General features: G+C 34.9%; 1 protein-coding gene and 1 long non-coding RNA gene across 2 annotated transcripts; both read right to left on the minus strand.

The window, feature by feature from the left end:
- Positions 1-211: 211 nt before the first annotated feature.
- On the minus strand, positions 212-1922 carry LOC146134597 (uncharacterized). The gene is made up of 2 exons (XR_014501661.1): positions 1863-1922; positions 212-464 (listed from the first exon to the last, which is right to left on the minus strand). It is a non-coding gene; the product is annotated as an uncharacterized LOC146134597 (long non-coding RNA).
- A 914-nt stretch (positions 1923-2836) lies between these two features.
- Positions 2837-16051, minus strand: LOC146134598 (uncharacterized). The gene is made up of 12 exons (XM_083397852.1): positions 15986-16051; positions 15607-15728; positions 14102-14183; positions 12496-13070; positions 12164-12221; positions 11197-11320; positions 9355-9404; positions 4851-4975; positions 3908-4037; positions 3504-3569; positions 3409-3420; positions 2837-3027 (listed from the first exon to the last, which is right to left on the minus strand). Exons 2-12 carry the CDS (start codon positions 15667-15669, stop codon positions 2837-2839), a joined length of 1476 nt encoding a protein of 491 aa, XP_083253978.1. The 5' UTR covers positions 15670-15728; positions 15986-16051.
- Positions 16052-23688: the final 7637 nt, after the last annotated feature.

Here is a 23688-nt window from a genome sequence, read left to right on the forward strand (position 1 = left end):
TCGCTTGTACTTGCGTTTTTCTAGTAAAGGCTGAAAATATGAATGAGTGTTTTTCGAGTGAAATAAGTGATATTCGGCCCTCCTGTAAGCATTACATTTCCTAACTGGCCCTTTTTTAAAAGGGTTGCCCACCCCTGGGTTAAACCAATCCTTGCATTATCTGTCATGTCAAACAATCTTTACAATTACAAATCAATAAAAATACACGGGGAGGAATAAAAACGCGTTTATTACAAGATTTATTAAACGTTATCGAAAACTAGCAAGTCACTGTACACAGATTACAGTCGGACTTGGACCCAGTGGACACAAAATGTCGCCAAACTTGACACAAAATGTCGACGAAGGGCTGGTGAAAATACCAGCGTCACTTCGTTTTAGGGGAAAATAGTAAAAATGCAATTGGCAGAAATTAGTAGGGGCCAGATCGCCCTCCTCCACCACCCCTTGACGGACCTCCGCGCCTGTAAAAAAATGTTGATTTTTTACGAAGGTAAATATTATTAATACTTGTAAGTAGGGGGAAGATTTTTGACCTAAAAGTAGAGAATCTGTGGCCTTTTAAATTAAAATTTTATTAAGACGCCGACTTTTGTTTTGACAGGGGTTAAACATTTTCCCGCTTAATATGACTTCACTAGATCCCGCTGAAAAGATGAGTTTATAGTGAAGTAATATATATTTAACTAAAAAAAAAACTTTTGTTGTTTGATAAATGCAAAGAAAATGCCTCTCAATGGTCCAATCGATTCCGTTTTGAAAGGTCTTAATTATGTTTTTTTGAAGAAAGATTAATCATTTTTTGGGGGGGAGTGGGCACCCCAAACTGGAATATAATGTGTGGAATTTTGTGTAAATCTACATTAGGGTGTATCGTTATAGAATCCAAAACCATCGGCGGCAGGTTTTAGTCGGTCGATCACTGCTCCGCTGACCCGTATATTAACAAGTAAAACTCATAGGTTCATTCCAATTAAGGAACTGACGAAATTTAAATGTCTACACCAGGATTCTCAAAAGTTCCACTAAATATTTGTTCGACAGAGAAGGTCGTTATTTTATCGTTATTTTTCGTAAAAAAAGTATTTTTTCCAAAACTTAGGAACAAACTCCAGGAGAACAGCGATAACGGCTTAACAGTTTAACTCCTGTTTTTAACTATGAGTTTTACTTGTGTAAACCTACATACCATTTTCCACCCCCGCGGTGTCCAATATTTGCATTTCGGTAAGTTTAAGAGGGTAATTCTGTACGAAGCGTTACAGTTTGCTTTTATCATACATATTTTTGTTTTTTAAAACCATCTCTTTATTTTCAAACTTCAAGTTGTTATTATTTAGCAAATCAATTGCACCGCATTTCCGTAATTACAAGGTTACCACATACGGCAACCTAAGTCTTTATATCAGGGGTCATTGAAGTTTTTTTTATAGCAGGGACCCCTAATTTATTTTTTTGCGTTGCGTGGACCACGGTAGATAGATAGATAGACAGATATGTTTATTGTTAGGGAAGTAGATTCCCAGGGAGCAGCGAAAGACCGTTAGGTCATCAAAGAAATTAATTTAAGAAATTTACAGAGATGACGTCAAAATACAAATAAACTTAAGAAATCTGCGGACTTTCGTCCAAAAATGTGTAAGTGAAATGCAGTCGAAATAGATTCAATGTTTAACGTTTTATTTTTAATTTAATTTTTTTGGTTGAAAAATTAATTACTACTTAAATATACACTAACATTTTAATTGCGCCTTCATGGAACCCTTAAAACTAGTTCACGTACCCCAAGGGGTCCATGGACCCTAGTTTAAGAACCCCTGCTTTATATAGGCACTTCTAGCAAAATATGTAAATCTACATACCATTTTCCACCCCCGCGGTCTCCACCCCTTCCACCTCTGTCTCCATATCCTCCACGACCCTCTCTACCGCCACCACGGTCACCGTAGCCTCCTTAAAAAAAATGTTTTGGACAGTGGAAGTGGTGCTATGTTAAGTAAGTCGGAATGTTATAAAGTTATTAAAGTAGTTTGATTTTACGCAACGTTACTTTTTTAACTTTCAATTAAAAAGAAATACAATTTAGGCTGAAGTTTTTAGTTATGCATTTGCATAAGAAATTTACAGCTTTAATTGAAAAAGTGGTAAAATGTGATTAGAAAGTTTGTAAAAACGACGCCAAAAGCTTAAATTCTAAGAAAAGTGGAGTTGAAGCTATTTTTTAAATAGTGCATTTGTTTTTAACGCAACAAACACGTTACTGTAACAGTTGACCAAGTTAAATATTTGTTTTTAACCTTTGTTTCGGAAAATTTAGATTATAACTAGGAGTTAGAACAGCATTAAATGGTATTTTCAAAATTTTTGGCAGTTTGACAAAATAAAATCTTTGTATAGTATTTCGTTCACCAAGCTAAAGACGTAAATCAAACTCACAGGTTGAAAAATAGATGCTGATAAGTTAACATACCCAGGATTTTATTAGTTTATAGGTCTGTATAGCAGGGCTACTCAACTATTATGAGCAAAGGTTCAGTTACAAAAGTTTAAAATTTGCTTAGGTCCGTTATAGCTACCATGAAATAATTTTCAGTCATACAAAATGTAATACGGTTTAATTTACTTGTGTCCTTATTTACTTGTGCTTCAACCAAGCATTCTGTAATGTCCGGTACTAGAAAGCGGTTTCAATGAACTGCTATATGAAAAAACTTCATCAAATCGCATTGCTAAGTAAACACGGAGACAAATAAGATCAGGATTTAACACTAAAAAGGTCGGCATTTGGACCGCCCTCCGCCAGTTGAGTAACCCTGCTGTATAGTATGTCAAAAAGTTAACGAAGTGAAACATTTAAATCGAACTCACCTCCGCCGCGACCCCCTCGGTAGCCTCCCCTGTCTCCCCTTCCACCGCCCCGGTCTCCGTACCCTCCCCTACGGTCCCCTCTGCCACCTCCATAACCCCGCCCCCCACCACCACCACCACCAAAGCCCCGACCCCCACCATAACCACCCCCTCCTCGATCTGAAAATAACATCAATTTAAATGAATGCATTGTTTCAATTGTAAAATTGTTGTTTTGGTAAAAGTGCCAACGTTTCGACCACCTATATCTTCTTCAGGGCAATAAAATTGCTAAAGGGAAAACATATACCAGACAAACAATAAAAGAAAGAAAAACAAATAGAGGGTTGAAACGTTGGCACTTTTATAATTTAGAAATAACTGATTTCAAATATGTTGAATAAATTAAAAAATATTTTTTATGTCCAGTAAAAACAAAAATGAAAAGCAAAACAACTGTTGAGTTGTGTTTTTTAAGGTTAAAGAAAAAAAAAAGAGAATTGACTAGTGCTCAACTATTTAGTGTAAATAAGTTAAAAACAAAAAAACTGTAGTACAAACTTGCGAAGCGAGCTGAAATAAAAAGAAAATAGATTAGACTTTGCTTTTCAAGAAAATAACACAAACAAATAGTTTAAATAGCTTGTAATACATACCAGGGCCTGAGGTTGGCTTTTGTTGGGCAAAACTGACGCTCAGAATATTTCCATTGTATTCTTTATCTGTAAAAATAGTTGAAGATTGTAACAGCTAATTTAACATATGACTTGTAAAATTGTCATATTAAATGTCACGGTAATTTTCTGAAGCTGGGAAAATTTAAAAATCAAAGCTATGAAGTTATTTAGTATATTAAAGCAACTAGTTGGAACGGTGCCGCTGTTTTGGCACCAGATTTTTTGCCCTTTCCGGGGTTATTGGTGGGACAATTTCCTAGTTCACAAGAAATTTTTAACCAAATACAAATTCACTAAAAATAGCAACTTTCAAAATATCGCCCAACATTTAAAATTGTCCTAACTTTCACTTACTAAAGGAACCGCCAAAATAATAAACTTACTGTTAAACCACTGGATGGCAGCTTTTGCTGAAGGTGGGTCGTCATAGGTAACAGTGCATTCACCTTTTGCCTCGCCAGTGTTTTTGTCCAGGTAAACAAAAATCTTGTATTCGCGAGTTTTCTTGTCTTTCTGTTAGCACACCAAAATAATTTTTAACAAACAATCATACCAGCAGATTCAGGCTTTATATTAGTTTTAAATAGTGATCCATGTAATTTGTCCAAGAACCATATTTGTGGTACTTCGCCATACTAACATAACCAGATTCAAAATTGGAGCTTCAATTCACATTTTTTTGCGCATTACCAGTTAAAAAAGAATTAATTAATATTAAGAGGGCAATTAATCTACAATTGTTAAAAAAAACTCAAAATTTCAGGATCTAAAAAGCAACAAAAATGATAGCGATTACTGCCAAACCTACATACTGTAATGGTAGCTATAATATTATTACAACACTTTTATAAGTAAAGCTAAGTAGGGAGCAGAGCTATATACAAAGAAAGAACTAATGAAGCAATTAGTGGTATTGTAAACAGCCTTTGAGTCTAAACACTTGCTACAGCTCTCACAGCTAAATAAAATAGATTACATATGAATATTTTAGAGCTGGGGAGCTGGGGAGCTGGAGCCAGCATCATTTTTTAATTTTGAGAGTTAAAGCTATGAAATTTTCTGCTCTAGTTAAAGAGAATTTTTTCCTTAAATGAACTACTACTAACAGTTTAGTGTGGCAACTGTAACTTAATTTAGCCTGTGCGGAAGCAAAAATAACCTACACAACCTAAGCCCAAGCATGTGTGTTTAGTAGCTCCATAGCTGGAGCTGGAACCACTGCTGTTTCACTGAGGCTCCCCAGCCCTGGTTAACATGTTTGTAAACTCTTAAGCTTTAATAAACAAAAAAACACAGGTTTAAGTTTGTGTGAATTGCAATGTTTACCTTTATGATTCCAATTTGCCCAAAGTACTGAGCGATTTTTTCCATTGTGATATCCTGACCAAGGCCAGACACATAAACAGTGTCACTCTCGGGTCCAGGAGTGTTATCCACAGGTGGTCCGGAATCTGTCAAAAACAAGCAAGTTAGTACAAAGTGCAATTAACAGTGCTGTCAAAAACAATCACACAAAGTCTGCAGCGAGATAGGACCCCATGTGTATAAAGCAAGTGTTCCTAAACTGTTTTTATTTTGTGGCGCACAAAAACAAAGAAATGCAGCACATTTTTAAGGACAAAGTTGTCTTGTTGACAAATAACCAAACAGCAGGGCAGTTCTAATACCATATATACTACTATTAGCTATCCTATATATAATATGCATTAAGGTTGCACATTTTTGTCTGCATGTTCATTTGAATAATATAAAAGCTCTGCGGCACATTGAACAATTTCTAAAGGCACACAAGGTAGTATGCCGCGGCATTAGTTTGAGAACCACTGATCTAAGCCAAATATACTTTAGTATATTCCAGTGAACTGCATAACACCATGGAATGATAAAATACCCTAAGACCATGAACCATTTGTAACAGCCCGGAAATTGACAGATATAATACACACAAATGTTAGTTTGTTCAAGTTTGGTGTTAAACTTTCGCAATAAGATAGAAAACACATATACATATATATATATATATATAGTACATATAAAAACATTACAAAGATTGGCCTAAATCTTGGCACCTCTTGCTTTGTCAGCACTATAATGTAAAACAATGTTTTTTAAATAAGGGCATTTATTTGAATTAGCATGACTTCATATATATTTTTTTCACAACACTAAAAATTTCAGCTTAACACATATTTTTCAATTTGTTTTTTGCAGCATTTTCTAATAGTTATTTAAAAGCATTTTTAGGGGTACTAGACTTTGTTGTGGCAACTGTGGCTAGTTAATCTTAATCAACAAAAATTCGACAATAGGGAACATTTCGATCACAACGTTATGGATTTTAGCTTCAAAAGCATTTTATCATACACAATACACATGTCCAACTAGTCCGTAGACATGGTACTTCGTTGAGAGTCATATTGAAGAAATGGCAATTTGCTATAGCCTAGTTAATTATTTCAATCCTAAAACAGTTCTTTTGTAGGCATAAACACATAATCTGTTGGTGTTTAATGGATAACATATAGTTTTAGGAGCTGTTTAGCACTTATTCATCAAATTTTACAGGTTTATTCTAAACAAAAAAATATCAAAACACACAATCCAAGTAGAAATGTTATCATGAAATGCTCAGAAAGACTTTCAATATTTTGTTTGCAAAACACTTTCTTGGTTCTGGAACAATAAACAATATGCAAATCTTTGGGATTGGGACTCTTAACAATATTTACTACAATGATTTTCCACAACAATCACATTCTTGGTGGAACAGTAGATGTATACCCATATAAAATTTTTGTGTTTTTTATGAGTGAAGTGAGCACATAAATCAATACCTCCTTTATTAATAATGTAGACCAAATAAAAAAATAAGAGTTAAATAAATCAGATTCCCAAACACACGTCATAACTTGTACCTAGCATGATGGTGTCAAACCTGGTTTTGCATAAAATGAGCTGGACAGTCAAATAAAATAAATCAAACTAGAATGTGTATCTTGCCGAAATCATATCGAATATAACTATATACCTGGAATTCCCTAACGTGTAAATCTTTCATGTCAATGTTTTTACTTGTTGAGTAGAGGATATATGAAAATACTAAAGAATCCTGTATGGGAAATTTTCTACAACTAGATAGTGGTATACAGTTTAAAAGAACTTATATGGTGATGTCATACTGTGGAAGTTTTTTGCCTATCAATTTAAGACCCTTCACAAGACAGACTTCTAAAAAAGGCATCTATTTACATATCACCCTATGTTATGTCTAAAAATATGAAAAAAAGGTTTCTAAGATAAATACTTTCTACAAAGCTTTGGACAAAAATTGGTTTGAAACATACCAAAACAAACCAAAAAAGAACAGATCAACAAAAACAAGGTATGTACAAAAATTAATTTTCAACCATATAATAAAAAAAAATAGAAATACTTCAAATAACTCTGTTAAGGGTCATACAAAGCTTCAAATAAGTCTCTTCACATGTAGACTATCCTTTTCATAATGGATGTATAGCAAATTCAACACCTATGGCAAAAGCATACTGGAAAAAGGGCTAGGTCACATGGTTTGTACATGCATGTGTGGATGAATCTTTCGTTTACTGCAAAGGTAATTGATAGCTTTAATCAAAAATAAATATGTAACAAAACTGGGCCTGCAAGATTGATGTTTGCCAACAGTTTAATGGAGCAACAATTTTCTTCAGGTAAGCGTTCGTTGTCATCATAATGGCTCTGCTAGTTGTGGTTAAATATATCTGTTTCTTCCAGTGTGAATCAAAATAAATATGGTACAAGGTAAACTAGGCAGCTAAAAGCCAGGTATGCAGATATATTAAAGCCATCATGTTAAATGCAAAGAAAATTCACTTCAGAAGCAAGACATTTTTTCGAAAAGTAAAAAAATATGACTACTGACCCTGAATAGTTTTGTTATAGAAATAAAACCACTTTTTAACCCAATTTCACTTGAAAACATAAACATTGAAATTGGATTGTAAACAGGCCATATGAAAATGCCATTCTGTTTGATGCCAACATATCACATAAATGTATCAATACAATTAAACTCACAAGAGGCAAAAACTATGTTTTGTATGCTATAATAGAAAAAAATCGCACTACTTTTTCATCTAACAAAATTGGCGACTGATTCACAATATATAAATAACGTCTTCAGATAAAAACTCTCTCCAGAAAAATTACAAAAAGGACATATATTGTTCCCCAGGCTTGAAGGAAGCTATTATATGGACTGATATTTAAAATTTTTGATCAAACATAATTTAACTATAAAAAATGTAATTTTCTTAATGTTGAAAGCACATATCATCAACAAGAAATTCCCTGCTCTTCGAAAAGAGATTGAGGAAAGAAATCTGCAACATGAATATATTGATTCAATCTATAGCAGACTGCCACCAATGCTTACTATACCAAAATTGAATCAGTGCAATACCCAGTATAAGTATTATCAGACACAAAGAGCCTTTTGTCTAACAACAGAACATCTAAAAGTTGCTTTCGCGGTCGTGCCAGGATAGGTTGCAATGTCCGTAGACTATCCTAGTTAATCTTGTCAAATCCGACACTCATTAAACTTGTTGTGTTAGTCCTATAAAAATTTGAGTAATAAAATAATGTCATAAACAGTCACTGTCATAAGTACTGAAGAAAGTCCTGCAGTGATAATAGTTATATTTACTAACTATTTGCTTCTAGAACAAGCTACAACGTTTTTCTAAAGATTTACAGAAATACAAATTAAACAACAATTGTTTGTTTTTTCTGTAAAATAAACCGAGGGCTTGATTGAGTTTGCCATAGTAGGAAAACCAAAGCGTGAAACAGGTTGCCTAATAAGGTATTTAGTGTGCTATTCACTTAACACTAAAAATAACTGGCTTGTTGAAAAGCAATTGCATGAATGAAGTTTTGCAAATAAAAAACTGGTTAAGTAGGCCAGTGCACAAAAAATCAAATGTCTTTTTAATTGAATATGAAGTGTTCAATGCCTTTCTTGTAAAAAGGCATTTTTTTACAAGAAATGTCTTAAACAGATATAGCAACCCAACCCCCTAAAGACAGTTAGTGTAACACAACTTTTACACTTCAAATAAATTTAATGAATTAAAAAAAAGGATCTGTAAAGTCATCTCACTTGCATAATAGATTTATAAATTGATAGGCATACAATTTCTATGATTTTCTGACTGATTCTTGGGCCAACGCAGTTGAAAAGTCACCAGCCTTGCGCCATACGGGATTTTATCACTTACTTGAAAAATTGAATGTCACAAACTGAAGATTTAAAAGCTAATTTCATGGTTTTGTAAACTTAAACACCAGTCTTGTGCTGTTATTTCTAACGGAGTTTCTAAAAATTATCCCTATGTGTAAAAAAAATAGTTGCTGTCACAAGTAAAATCCTTTTGTGACTTTCATGACCTTTTTGAAGGTATCAAACAACAAACAATTTAGGAAAAATTATTTGTTCTGTCGCTCGCCACCCTTAGTCATTGCACAACAAGAAAGTGTTTAAAATCAGGATATTTTTGCTAGTTCCAAGTAAAGTGACAAATCACTGCCCCACCTAATTTAACAGGCTTCACAAACTGCAGTTTTTTGTTCAGACTTGGGTTAAGTTGTTTTGGTAAACATGATCAAAATTGACGAGCAAATCACATGGCTTTATACGATTTTTTGGGCACCTATTTGATTAAGGGCAACAATGGCAAAGAGGTAAACAAGGTACATATAACAAATAAAACAAGATATCTACCGGATGTTCGGCAAATCGTAGCAGGAATTATACAGAGGCACTTACCAATACCTCCACCTTGTTTGTTGTAGCTGCCAGAATCGCTTTGTGGCCCACTAAATCAAAGAGGAACAATATTTTTAACTGCAACCCTGCAGCCACAGAACGAGGGTTGAACATAAACAATACACAACAACAGAAATGCACAAGAAAAGGTTACTATGCGTAGTTTGAACTGGTAATTTATTAAGTTTACTTAAAATAAATAAATATTATAAAATACTAGAATTCATGATGTGAAGAGGTTACCATGTGTAGTTTGAAGTGGTAGTTTAGCTTTCAATTAAAATAAAACATAGAGACATAAATATTATAAAATAGAATTGGGTAATAATCTGTGTTTTTTTACTGTATATATTGTTTTTGTAGCAAAATAACAAATTATACCTTTTTATACATATATTATAAGTGCAGAAACAGTAAAATGGCTTTCAGGCATGGAGATTTTTGTTTTTTACTTTTACAAAATAAGTTTCATATATACCTAAATTGATTTTCTTGTGATTATTACCACAAAAACCACAATATTTCGCACCAAATCCCATGCCTGAACTATTAAAACTAAAAATAACATCATAATGCTTACCTCTTTCATCATCAACAAAAAAAAAGGCAATATAACTTAAAAAAACATTTTTTGAAAGTTTGTAATGCCATATCCTATTATTGGTTTTCAAACTCTAAAGCACAATTTTTGCATTCAACGTGAAATTGTACTTCACATGACCCCAGTTTTTGGTAATGTATATACAATAAAGTAATGCCAATAGTCATATGGTTGACATACTCAGAAGAGAACTTCATGTCAAAGTCCTATGGTTGACATACTCAGAAGAGAACTTCTGACATAAAAACTGTGTGGCAACAAAGGTTTTTGGAATTGCAGGCTTCTAAACTAAATATCTGAATTTACATTTTTAAGCACCAGTGGTTGGTTTAATTGATTATCCAGATGACAAAAAATGATATGTTTTGGAGCTGATCAATTATAATAAACATAAAGTGACAAGCATAACTTCTACTCTTATATTTTGTCTGATCAGCCCACTTTTGTTGGCAACATAGGCACACTGGGCAATATTACAACAAAAACACCAGTACCATATGTTACCATGAAACAAATGGTTTGGTCCATGATAATCCACAAACACTAGAATAAGGTTGAAATTTCAGCCCCCATCAAACATGAAATATTTCTGTGTATGGTACTTTAATAACTATGACAACAACATTGTTTAGTTGACGTCATGGCCTCACCATATCAGAGGTTTTTAAAGGACATTAAAATTGGGTATTGGACAAGCCAAGTATCTTGTACTGTGCAAACAGCACAGGAATTTATATTTTCAACTTATTTCTATACAGATTTCATTTATTCAACCATAAAGTCAGCAGTTATCTGAACAACTTTTCATTATTTCATGCTCGTTCAGAAATGTAATCTCTATATATTTTTTCACAGTGCATTTTTCCTACTGCAGTATCAGGCATCATATATGTCAAATCCCAATTAATGAGTAAACAGATCAATCCCTCCCCCCAAAAAAACATCATCACATTTATCGGGCGTCAGAAATACTAAAAAAAAACTGTGGACAAAAGACAAGTGGATTATCAACTATTTACAGAGACATCTCAAAAAAATACAACAGCCAAAGTATTATTTTTTTATACCACACCACCATCACATATAAAATTTCACAGATAAAGCAAACCATTTAATTAAAATGCAAAACCTAGAACAAAAACAAAATGTGATGGTACTTGATGGTGGCTGTTTTATTTTTTACACTAATATCATCAAACAGTTGCAGTTCTACAATGATTCAGGAACAGGGGGGTACATACCGTGAATCTCCGTAGCCACCCCCTCCACCGCCTCGTCCACCCCTGTATCCACCACCTCGGTTGCCATCATAACCCCCTGCACCACCACTGCCCCCTCGATCAGAGAACCCTCCGCGACCACCACCTAAACATCACACACATAAGGGTTAAGATCAAGTACATTGGAAACTGAAAGAATTTTATTTAAAACTTAAAGACTATGTATGTTGGAACTGTAGCATACTTTTAATTAATTACATGACAAATTTACCATATTTTTTTTAATTACATGACAGGCACAATGTTTGAGATTAAAAACATTGAAATTTTAGCAGATTTTTATTTAAAACTTAGTACTATTATCATATTTCCTAATTAACTAAATGACAGGCACAAGCATACTTACAATCAAGCACATTGGAACTTAAGTTCATCTGTATTAAAAATTTAAAACTACATTGGATAACTTAACTAAGATCATGTAAATGAAAAGATCATTTTACACACCAGCACAAAAAAAGTGTTATTATCTGTTGCTCATTTTGTTTTTTAATTCTATGAAAAAAGTCCTGAGATTTGTCATGTTCACAATCAAAAAAAAAAAAAGTTTAGTTGCAACTATTGTCATTCCTATTAGCTTTATCAAATTGCAAAGATAATTTTAACCATTATTTAAAAAAAGAATGACTATTTAAATGACGAAATTGGTTTTGAAGGACCAATATGCCCACAAAACTTTTATAAATATTATTATTACAATGCATTAAAATAAAACCTATATCGTTGCAATTTAATTTTTTAATTTTAATTTTAAAATTAAAGCATGCTCTTTAGTCTTTACAGTGTGCTGTAGCAACATTACTTAAAACCTATCTACACAATCATTAAATATGGCAAAACAGGCAATTACAAGTAGCTGTTAAGTACACACTACCTCTTCCTCCGTAATTCTGTGCCGGCCCCCCATAACCCATATTATTGTAGCCACCTCTATTGTGGTTGTCCGATGACTCTCTGTCGCCACCTCGACCACCGCCATCTCGCGACTGAAAAAAATATTAAGTTCTTTGGTTATTGCCAGCTGTAATTATAGGTTTAAATATTAACACGAAAAAAAATAATTTTAAATATTTAAAATGTCTAAATAAATAGCCTGTAAACACTAACAGTTTTATGAAATACAAGGCAAAACACAATTTTTTTCTGTAAAAGTATCAGCATTAACTGAAAAAATAACTACTTTTCACAATTAAATTAAAATACAACTTTTAAAGTCTTTATTAAAATATATATTTAAAATCAAGTCAAACATAAAAAAACCTGGCCGTATTGGCTCTGTCCGTATCCACCAGACGGTCTTCCATTGTCACCGCCTCTTCTGTCTGGCCCACCAGACTGGTTACCATATCCACCAGGTCCCTTTTGTTGCTGACCATAGCCACCAGTACTACCACCACTCTGGTTTCCATAACCACCGCTACTTGGTTTCTGTCCATAACTGGCACCAGAGTTTGCTTGGCTCTGCGATTGACCATAGCTACCCTGGGATGGTGCATTATTCCCAGCTTGCTGTCCGTAACCACCAGATTGCTGGCCGCCACTTTGACCATATCCACCCTGGTTATAACCACCAGGGGCTTGTTGACCATAACCGCCCGATTGCTGGCTCTGTCCACCGTAGCTACCACTACCAGTTTGACTGGCTGGCTGCTGACCATAACTGCCACCAGATTGTGGTTGTGAAGGGGGTGCTGGTGGTTTTGGCGGATTCCCCACACCACCTTGCTGGTAACCACCACCCTGCTGTTGCTGACCGTACGGCATTTGCTGGTTGTAGTTGGCAGCAGCACCCTGCTGACTGTAACCTTGCTGGTTGCCGTACTGAGCCTGGTTTACTGTAAGAAATGCAATTTTTTAGATTTTAGCCAACAATACCTTTTACCAGTTTGTGGCGCTGGTCTAGAATCATATCATGGCGTTCAAACAATCATTAAATCAACTCACAATATTTGGGTGAGGTTACATTAGAGTTTATGAGTGGGTGGGTCAAGTATTATTATTTTAATAATAATTATCCCACCCACACCCATATAATGTGTGTTGTGCTAAGATTTTCCAGACAAGTGTGGTAAGACCAACCTTATAATATACCTGAAAAATTAGGTAATAAATTAAAGAACTTCTATTTTGCATACCAACTTTGCATGATATGGAAAATCAGCGATATATTACCTTGTATACTTAATTTAAAATCTCGATTTTGTTTTATGAAATAAGCCCTTGTGGATTACACACAAAATTGATGATGTGTCACAAGGACACGGCAAAAATTAAAATTTTTGGGATACTAAGATACAGGCAGATGATACTAGGGTTCTTCTCCGGGAATGTATCAATGGGAAATTCCTGAAATTTCCCACAAATTAACCATCCCGTATCTCGAGGAATTTTTTTTATAATTCCGGTTATTTGGCAACATAGCAAAACTTTAAAAAATTGTCATTTTTCAATGATATAAAGAAAAAAATATTCCCAAACCTAATTAAGTCATTGCCTGAGTTGCTTTATTGGCGCTTACCAGTGGAAAAACTTCATTCAGTTTATTCTACCAATAAAAATGCGCCCCACATTTTTTTAAATAAAAACAAATAAGGGTGCAGCTTTTAATACAAGAAGGTCTTGTAATATTGCAGAAGCAATACTACAGAACATGAATGAGCTTAATTAAATGTTTGGAGTTAATATAAAATAATTTTAAACATCATAATGACTTAATTAGGTATAATTTTTTCATCGGGATTCCCGGGAATTTTCATTTTTTAATCCCATTTTGCCATGAGTAAAAAATTCGGGAAAACGAGGAACCCTAATGTACACTATAACATATATTTCAAAATACAGCAAAAGACATGTTTATAGTTAATACCAGCTTGTTGTGGATATTGTCCATAACCTCCTTGCTGTTGTTGGTAATAACTCTGATTTCCCACTTGGCCGGTTTGTCCGGCCTGCAAAAAGCAAAGATGGTTAAAACTGAAGAAATTAAAAATTATGATCAGAAACAAGTTTATGAGCTAAAAAAATATATTTAAGTTTTAATTTTACAAGAAAATTATGCAAAATGAAATGTTACAAAAGTTTAAAATATGGGCGCTCTTTCACTTATGTACGTGAAAAGTAGGGATGCTCAAAGTAGAATATCGAATCCTTGGATTCGAATCTAGATGGGATTCGAATCCAATTCTGTCGTTTTATTTCGGGTAATTGGAACCGATATAATTTAATGTTTTACCGCCAATTGTTGCGCCTAATTGTACAAACGCGTGCGGTAAGTTGGCATGTTGCTGCGGCGACCAATTTATAATGCTTGCTTTAAATGTAACCTGGTAGTGCAGTGTCAGCGTTTTTTCGGGCGACCAATTACTTCGCGTCTGGCGACAACGTTCGTCTAATAATTAAGTGTCAATCAAGCGTTATTGGGCGAGCGACTAACGTGTAATGTCAGGAGCGGAGTTCGCAATTTCCCTAAATGCGTTAAGTTGCAAAAGTAACACGTGCTGACCATCGAGAAAATGCGCTATAGGGTTACTTAAGGTCAACTTTAGGCCAATATTCAGCGAGGTTATGGTCAACTTTAGGCCAATATTCAGCGAAGTTATGCACAGCGTAAATTGTCAAGTATTTGTTATGTCAATAGTAACTTTGTATTCTTTGCAGTACATTATTTGACTGCATAACAGATCAATTAGTAAAAAAAGTAGACCCAACAATGCTTTTAAAAACTGTACCGAATTGCTAAAGAGTTCTGTGTGCAGTGTTCCATTGTACTCACTATTGGCAAAAATATAAGTTTTGGCAACAACCTGGAAAGTGGACATGTATTACAGTTGCTCCAAATGACAGTTGTTAAGAATGTAAAACATTTTTTATTATCATGTTCACATGTTAGCAAATTGTTTGGGCGATTTATTGCTGTGATTGTGGGTCCTGTAGGGTAGAAAAATATTAATCCATTCCCCAAACAAAATCGGGGTTAAATAATTTAATAAAAATATACTAGGATTCGCTATTCTGGATTCGTTATTCTAGATTCGGAACCTATTATTCTAGAATACCTTGGTATTCTACTTTGAACATCCCTAGTGAAAAGTTATGCAAAAAAAAAATAATAATAATACCGCATACCACAACGCATATTGTTTGGGTTAGGGTGCGGGTTAGCGTTTGGGTGGGTCAAGTAATATTATGTTTATTATTAATAATAACTTGCTCCCCCCCTCAACCAAACGCTAACCCAAACAATATGCGTTGTGGTAAGCGGCATTTGAAGAAAATTTTTTTTTTATTACTTTTTACGTACAATAGTGAAAGAGCGCCGAAATATGTTAATTTTATTTCAATATTTGGTTATTACATTCATATTCATTTTACCTGTTGGCCTTGTGGCTTCTGCATTTGCTGGCCGTAGCCATAAGCCTGTTGTGGTTGTTGCATAATCAAACTTAACTTTGCCGAAATTCAAGCAAAGTTTTAACGTTAAATAACAACAATTTCTAGAAAAACAATAGGTGACGTTTTTAAACCCAAGCTGGATTAACTATTTGGTTATTCATCATCAATATTCAACAAGACACGTTAAATATAAACATTTTAAATATCAACACAAAATTACTTCACGAACAAAAACAGTCATTATGAACATTACACTGTTTTCATAAAAATGCCTTAACCTTGGCGTGGAGCTATTTTAAAACGGATGCGACTACTACAAAATACAAAATTTTGTCAAATATCTTAACTCTTTCTTTACCTTTGGTCGTCATACTACTGTATTGAAGTGAATTTTACTAAGCAGCTTATTTGAATCAACTGTTAAAATCAATTGTGATTTCGCTTTTGTATTTAGATTCTAGCCTTTTTTTATTTCATCTCATCCATTTGCGCGTGCGAAGAGCGATGCATTGTGGGTACTTCCACCTGGTCACGTGGTGACGAGAGGTCACGTGATAAGACTTGTTAAAATGAAATTCTAGGAAAACTGAATAAAGTTAACCGATGACTGTGAAAAACGTAAGTAGTTAAAAATTGGAAAATAAAGTAAGCAGTAAAATGTAGTGAAGTTAACGAGGCGGCTACTTTGTATTTGGGGTCTATTAGTTATATACTCTCTTGCGTCCTAATTAAACGAAACTTTGGCGCCTCTTGTCACTGTATTTGGGTTTATGTTAACGAAAAAAATATTATCCACGCCAAAATTAACCCAAATAGAAAATAGTAGCTATTTGCGTTTGTATATTTTAACAGGGGAAGACAATGACCACCGAACTTTCTAACTTCACTAAATCGAAACTAAACAACTTGTCTCAGTATTTCAAAGTGCATATTGTCAGATTGGTAGATGTAGCATATATTCTACATTAAAAAAATCGGTATAACTTCGCTTTTAATGAATACAGTTCACACCACAGCAACACGTCTCATGTCGTCTCATCACAATCACGAATGGTTGAAGAACGAAGTTTACCTTTCTCGCGATGGAAGATGAAGTACAAAAGCGAATGAGTCAAGGATTAGCTGATCAGTTGCCGATTAGATTAGCAAGGCCGGTCGAGCAAGTAAACAGAACTCAGGTGAAATATTTAACACTTTACCATCAAGCGAACACGTTATAATCACATGCACAAACACACATGTGACGCTGATAGGCTACACATTTATTATTCAATTCCAAGGCTTGTTTTAACAGGCTTCAAAAATCCTTTCGTCGTACGGTATCGTATTTTGTCAACTTTTCTGTTATAAACTGAAACACTTTAGAAAAGTAAGGATCCCCCGCGGACAATTAAATGTAAAAGAAAGATTCTTGTTTTCGTATCCAAAGATCTTAAGACTGTTTATTTATTAAAAACAGCTGAAACATAAAAGAAATGATTTTATGTTTTATCTGTTTTAATAAATAAACAGTTTTAAGAACTTATCTGTTATATCTTAATTTCCCAGCGACTGTATACAGTGGAGAAAGTAAGCTGGAATGGCGTTTGGTAAATTAATTATTGCTGTGCACCTGCTCATGTATGTCCCTTATCGCGAGACCCTGACACAAATCATGTTTAGCCCTTAAAGTTGCATGTTTTTGTATGAGATCGGACACTAAGCCTTGGAGTTTTAAGGTTGCGCACTTTATGAGGCCCGTTTATGACGTAACTTTGTAACCTAAACATTTCATGCTTTCCGGTAAGACTTTTTTTAATCGTTTCGGTTACACAATTATTCTACTTTCTCCCCAACTATATATAAGTAGGCTATATTTATTAATATTATTATCACAACAAATTAACGGACGAGAATAAAACGTAGCACATATCAAAAAGCGACAGGATGGAACAGTCTAATTTTTTTTAAGCTTACAGTGACCAAACACAACTAAACTGAGCCGAAACCCATCAATCGACAAGTGTTGTTGTGAACTACTTAAATCACGCACTGGGTGGCGCAACAGGGTCACAACTTGCAAGAATGAGCACTTGGTGTTGCTCGAGCACCTGTTTACACATAACCAGCAGTTGTTGTCGCTATAACAGGTTGAACCAACTAACAACTTGTATTTCAATGAGGCGACGCTTTAACCGATGTATGGCGATTTGACAACCTCTTGAAATTGTTGTAAACAAGCCATTTTGAAATGACTTTTAAGCCCTAGTGAAGACCCCCCCTCCCCCAGTCTAAGGCAGCGGTTGTCCACTCCAAGTCAAGTCCTTGTTATAAAACTAAAACGTTAAGATTTTAAAATGAGTAAGTTTCTATTAGCAATAACTAAAAAAAATATGAATAGGCTAAAATGCATCAAGTAAATTGTTTTATGTGCAAAATTTATTAAATACCCCAATTTTACCAAAAAAATAACTTTATTTCAACCCAAGTCATTTGTTCAAAAGATTTCAGTCAATTCAAGTCATTTGTCCTAAAGATCTAGGTCAATTTAAGTCAGTTGAAGGTCGTGTCTTAAGTGAACATAAAATCACTGTCTTTACAACACTGCATCTCGATATATAACTGCTACTCCAGTTACTTTGTTTGGCTTGCTAAACGAAAATGCTCAGTAGTTAAAATCTCAATTACAGGTTAGGTCTTAGCCATAACCAAAGAAAAATATTTGCTGTGAGACCATTTGCGTAATATATTCTATTACCAGGCATAGTGGGTGTTGACGGCCTATTAAAATAAATGTCAATGGTTTTTTCCAACGGCCTTTTCATTTTTAATTATATTTTGATGAGCTACATTTGACCTTAAACGGCGTGAGCTGAGAAGGCAAATGCATTTATTTTAACTTGCACCAAAAAGTCGCTTAAACACATTTATAGTTCAAAAATCCCCAAATTCGTCGGTTTCGTAACGGAATCCAGTAGGAACCAGGATTGTTGTTTGGCGGCTATGAAAAAACATAGATGACGTCACAAAGTTATGTAATGTGACGTCACTAATTCACTCCAAACGTAACGTCATAAGTTACATCTAAACGTGACGTCATAAAGAAGTAAACAGAAGAACACCACACAGTTCTTTTATTTTGTTATAGTTTTAAGAGGTGTTACTTTAAATATAAAAGCTACATTTCAAAAAGGTTATCGATTCGCGCAAAGCGAAAAAACCTTTATATCGTTTAAGATTTCAAAACTTTTTTTCGCACATTGTCGACAGTTTTCTTAAAATGGGCTAAGACGTAGGCTACTACAAACATACTTCAAATTCTAGCGGGGCGCGAAACATTCATGTATTTATGTAGTTGAAATAGGAAAAAAACACAGTTTAAAGGGAGTATGGCTCTTTCCTAGTAACATACCCAGGATCCGCCCCTGGTATCCAGCATTCTTATATTGTTGTAAATTTGGCATTGGATTGCTGCAGAAAGAATGGCGTGATTTTTATGTAAAAACATGGAAAGTTCACCCCTACAGTTTTAGCGCTGCTCTTTCGGACGTTTTGTTTCTCAACATGAAAAACACGTGTTTTGCCGGGAAATTTTGCCCGAAAACACAATTTTAGATCTTTTATGGAAAGGAGTCATAACTGTTTAATAATAAAATAAACGTGCACTGCACGACTTTACATTTTTCAAATCGAGAAGTGACAACACTGAATAAATGCTTTTAAATCTACATGTTGTTGTAAAAAGGCGACCTATTTTTGTGCATCTTAAAAATAAACATCCATAGACGTGATGTGCGTAAGACTTTGAGTCAGTCTGTTTAGTGGCGTTGCCGGCCAAAACTTTAAACGAGATTTTTGCTTAAGACATTGCCTATAGTAAACCACAAGTGTTCACAAAATGTATAACCAATTGATGTTTTGCAGAAACAAATCAATTTTCCTGTAGCTTTTCAGTTTTTATTACTAAAACCCAAAGAAATCTAATCTGAGAAAGTTTGCCCAATAACTTGCTGAACTGAACACAAAAAATGTTTTCTATACAGCAAAAACGACCTTGAACAATGTAGGCATATTACCACTACCATAACTTTAGCAGCGTACTTAATATATAGAAAGGCAACAGGTAAATATAATGCTGTATCACCTATGTAATGGATAAGGTGCATTTAAGTTTCGCATGATTTTCTGTTTGCCTATTTTAGTATACGCAACACGAATGGTTTATCTTCAGTAGAAAGAGAGTGGCCCAAATAATAGATAAAAGATTCATTCTTTTATTAGCAAACGTTTCGGCAATTTCTTTTGCCATCATCAGTGCAGTAAGTGAGACTAAGATAAAAACGAGTCACTATATATACGCTCGGACGTTTTAGAACGTTCTATAAACAGAAAAAAGGAAGTCGCAAAGTAACGGAGATAAGAAATGCAACGAAAAATTACATCCGTAAGGCGAAAGTAGGGCAAAGATAAGACAATGAGGTCAATGGGAAGCAACAGATACACGTAAGAGGGAATTAGTAATAAATTAAAAATAAAATATGAACACGACGATGGAATTGCGCGAATATACCATTTAAGTATTAAACAAATACAGGGGGACTGAGACCGTGTCAACATTGAGAGCGGGCTTGTGCTGCTGTATAAGCAGCGACTCCAACAGAAGGAGGCGGTAGCGGTCTCGTGCCGAGCCCAAAATCTCTGGGGAAGTGAAGTCCACTCGGTGGTTAGGATTGTTCTGCAAATGTTTGCAGACTTCGGAGGACGCCGAACGCTGGTGTTCATGCATACGGGTCCGAAGGTTACGTCGTGTCTGGCCGATATAAGAATATAGTGACTCGTTTTTATCTTAGTCTCACTTACTGCACTGATGATGGCAAAAGAAATTGCCGAAACGTTTGCTAATAAAAGAATGAATCTTTTATCTATTATTTGGGCCACTCTCTTTCTACTGAAGATAATCAACAGATCCGTGCTTAGTGTTCCTACGAATGGTTTAAATTACAGAAGATCACAGTTTAAAAACACCGTCTAACATCCACAAGCTGTAGATGTCGCAGTTGTGCAACCACAAGTAGACTCAGACAGGAAAACGTTAAAAGTGCTAACGTCGGCTTGGCAGGATTTCTTAAAACCTGGCCCAGTTTTGGTTGGAAGCAATTTAAAAGTTTCAGCTCCTGTTCCGCCATAGTTATTTTAAAACCGGCATGTATGCACAGTTCACACCATCCATAAGGCCACTGACAATATCACGAAAGTGCTTGTCACGTTACAATTTAAATTAATTGTTGTGGAAATAAAAGTTGGGATGTCCGACAACCGGCATTTTATTCCGATACCCGATATTTTGGTCAAAAAATATCGCGATACTATCCGATAACAGATGACGTCATTAGTGTTCTAAAACAAGCAAATTAGATAATATTGTCGTTCGACGATATTTTTCCAGGTTATTAGGTAAAAATGTACTTCATTGTTGAAATGTTTTTTGCGCTGGTTCACGGCTGAAGTTCCTTTCTTAATTTTGTAACTACTCTAGTATCGGCAGATACCGATACTACCGCTTGACATTGGGTATCGGCCCCGATCCGATATTATAAGACATACTTGAAAAAAGTGTGCCGGGTATACTTATTTTTCTTAGTGCGTCGCAAGAAGAAAACGTTTGTGAACTACTAACCTATGTGCACATCAATCTCGCGGTTATTTCACATTATCCAAAAATATCAATTTGGACAAAATTTAAGAACTGTGCCACCTTACAATTGCTACTTGTGTTTCACAGGAAGACTTCATTTTTTTGTTTGCTTAAAAAATCTGACAGCATCGTCATTTATAGTTGCAGCATTTGCGGCTTGCGTAGTGCACCATTTGGTTTAAGTTTTTATTAGCGTGCTTCTTGATTTGTGTTGTGTTATGTTTTTAAATACTGCTGATGCTTTTAGAAGTGATATATGTTTTTGCAAATCACGATGCACTTTTTCGCTGCGGCAATACCTTAAAGCACGTACCGGTCGCACAATATAGTCAGCGCAGGTTGAACAGTCATTTCTTGTTTCGGCATTTCGCCTCACATCAAACCACGTTTATCCTATAAAGTTTAATTGGCTGTCATGTAAGAGATTTAGAAAAACAGTCATAACTCGAATTGCGCGTTACTTCCTATAGTCAGGGAGGAAGTGAAAGAATAAAAATCTTTACAATCAGGAAATGACATCTGCTGTATTGCGTGCAGCCATTTCCTTGGATGCAGCATAATTAGCAATTTGCTGTGTACAGAAGACCACTTAAATTGACGCGTTGAACGCAATATCCGATTCGGATTTGTCTTCTTTGAATGTTCAATTCCTGCTGATGTTGCGAAAGAAACTATAAAGTCCGGAAAAAAAAGTTTGCAAATTATTGACTTTTAACATTTATTTGATTTGTAGCGAAAACTAGAAAAAAACACTTCAAGTTTAGATCCACCAATATGCTAACTTTTTAAATATAGTCAATTTTGCCTCTTTGTCTCGCAAAAAATTCACCTATAGGCTATAGCCACAAAAATATTTTCTTTATATTTTCCTAATACAACGGATATCGGTCCCATAAACATAACTAATAAATGATCTGGCATATTTTATTTTGTAGTATACCATCTTAGACTTACCGTTTAAAAGTATAGCATTTAAACTTTGGAGCATAATGGTTGGAGCTTGTAGTTAGACGTAGAATGAATATCAATGTACATACAGAAATGGGTGGCATTTTGAACGTTTCTACGGAACGTCCTAAACTTGTTTGGTTATTCTGACGCATAATTATTAAAATTCTTGTCCAGCGTGAATAACAAATCGCTCGAAATGCGATCGGCAATCACTCGTTCCTAGTTTTTGCCAACTCAATGACGTATCAGTAGTTCGGAACCAATCGACCGCACCATTTGGGGTCAAACGAAACAGGAACAAACAAAGGTACCGGAAGTTTTCCAGGCTTTGCAGCTATTTTCCCGCTCCGATAAATTCCTTGGAAATCTGTTCAACGCCATTAAATTTGGGCAACGCAAAAGATTTTGACAAATAACTTCCAATGGTCCAAGTCAGTATTGAACAGGGAAGGATGCTAAACTAAAATGACGCCCTATCAAAGTGGGTTGGTCAAACATATTGCGCCTATTTTTTTTGGAAGGAGAAACTTACATTTGTGAATTTTCTTTCCACCACTGTAGTGGTTTCACCATTCAGCAGTATTGTAATGACTTTGAACACTTAACTTGAGTTAAGTGCACTAAACTGTTTCAAACTAATTGTCTTTGCTTAAGTTTTTGACCGGGCGTTTTTAATAAATAATATTGTTATGCCATTTTTACCTCAGTTTTTGCTTGTAAATGAGTTTGTTCACTATGTGTTACTTTTTGTTGTTTTGCAAATTAAAATAACACTCTTGATCGGAAAAAGTTGAACATTTTAATATGGTACAAATGACTTGGCGTGGACTTATGTCATTTTTCAAATCACTTGACTGGCAAGTCCTTACCTAAGGGCTCGTTTATACCATATATTGCCATTCAGTCCAATTCCCGCACAGGAATCATCACCGAAATTACTCAAATAGCTTTAGTAATTTTTTGCAACGTCAAGTGCTAGGAAACGCAGCGTCACTGATAAACAGCTCGCTTTATCTCGAAATTTCCGCGCTCAAGTTTACGACCGGTTAGGCCCGTAATAGCAACCTGGATATTATTTAGGAACTGATTTAGTTATAAACTCCGCTTTGTATATAAGCACGTGATGGCCAGGGGCGCTGTAAGTTACCGTGATCGAAAATAGTGCAAATTGTTTTAATCACCAGCCGAAAATTGCTGAGCAAGCAGACATAAACCTGGAAATTACTGGCGATTAGAAGAAATTCCACATTTTTGAGACATCTGTATTCGAGACCCGGGCGAAATGGCGCGCCGAGATTTTTTATAGGGCAATATCTCCGAAACGTGTGCCGCTTATAAGCTGAAACTTTTATACAGGCTTTAGCATTCCAGCAATTACACTAATAGCGAAAAAAAATTAAAAACATTAATGTTAATTTTTTTATGAATATTAATAT

Source organism: Ascidiella aspersa, chromosome 9 (assembly GCF_963924565.1).
Source record: "Ascidiella aspersa chromosome 9, kaAscAspe10.2, whole genome shotgun sequence".
Lineage (NCBI taxonomy): Eukaryota > Metazoa > Chordata > Ascidiacea > Phlebobranchia > Ascidiidae > Ascidiella > Ascidiella aspersa.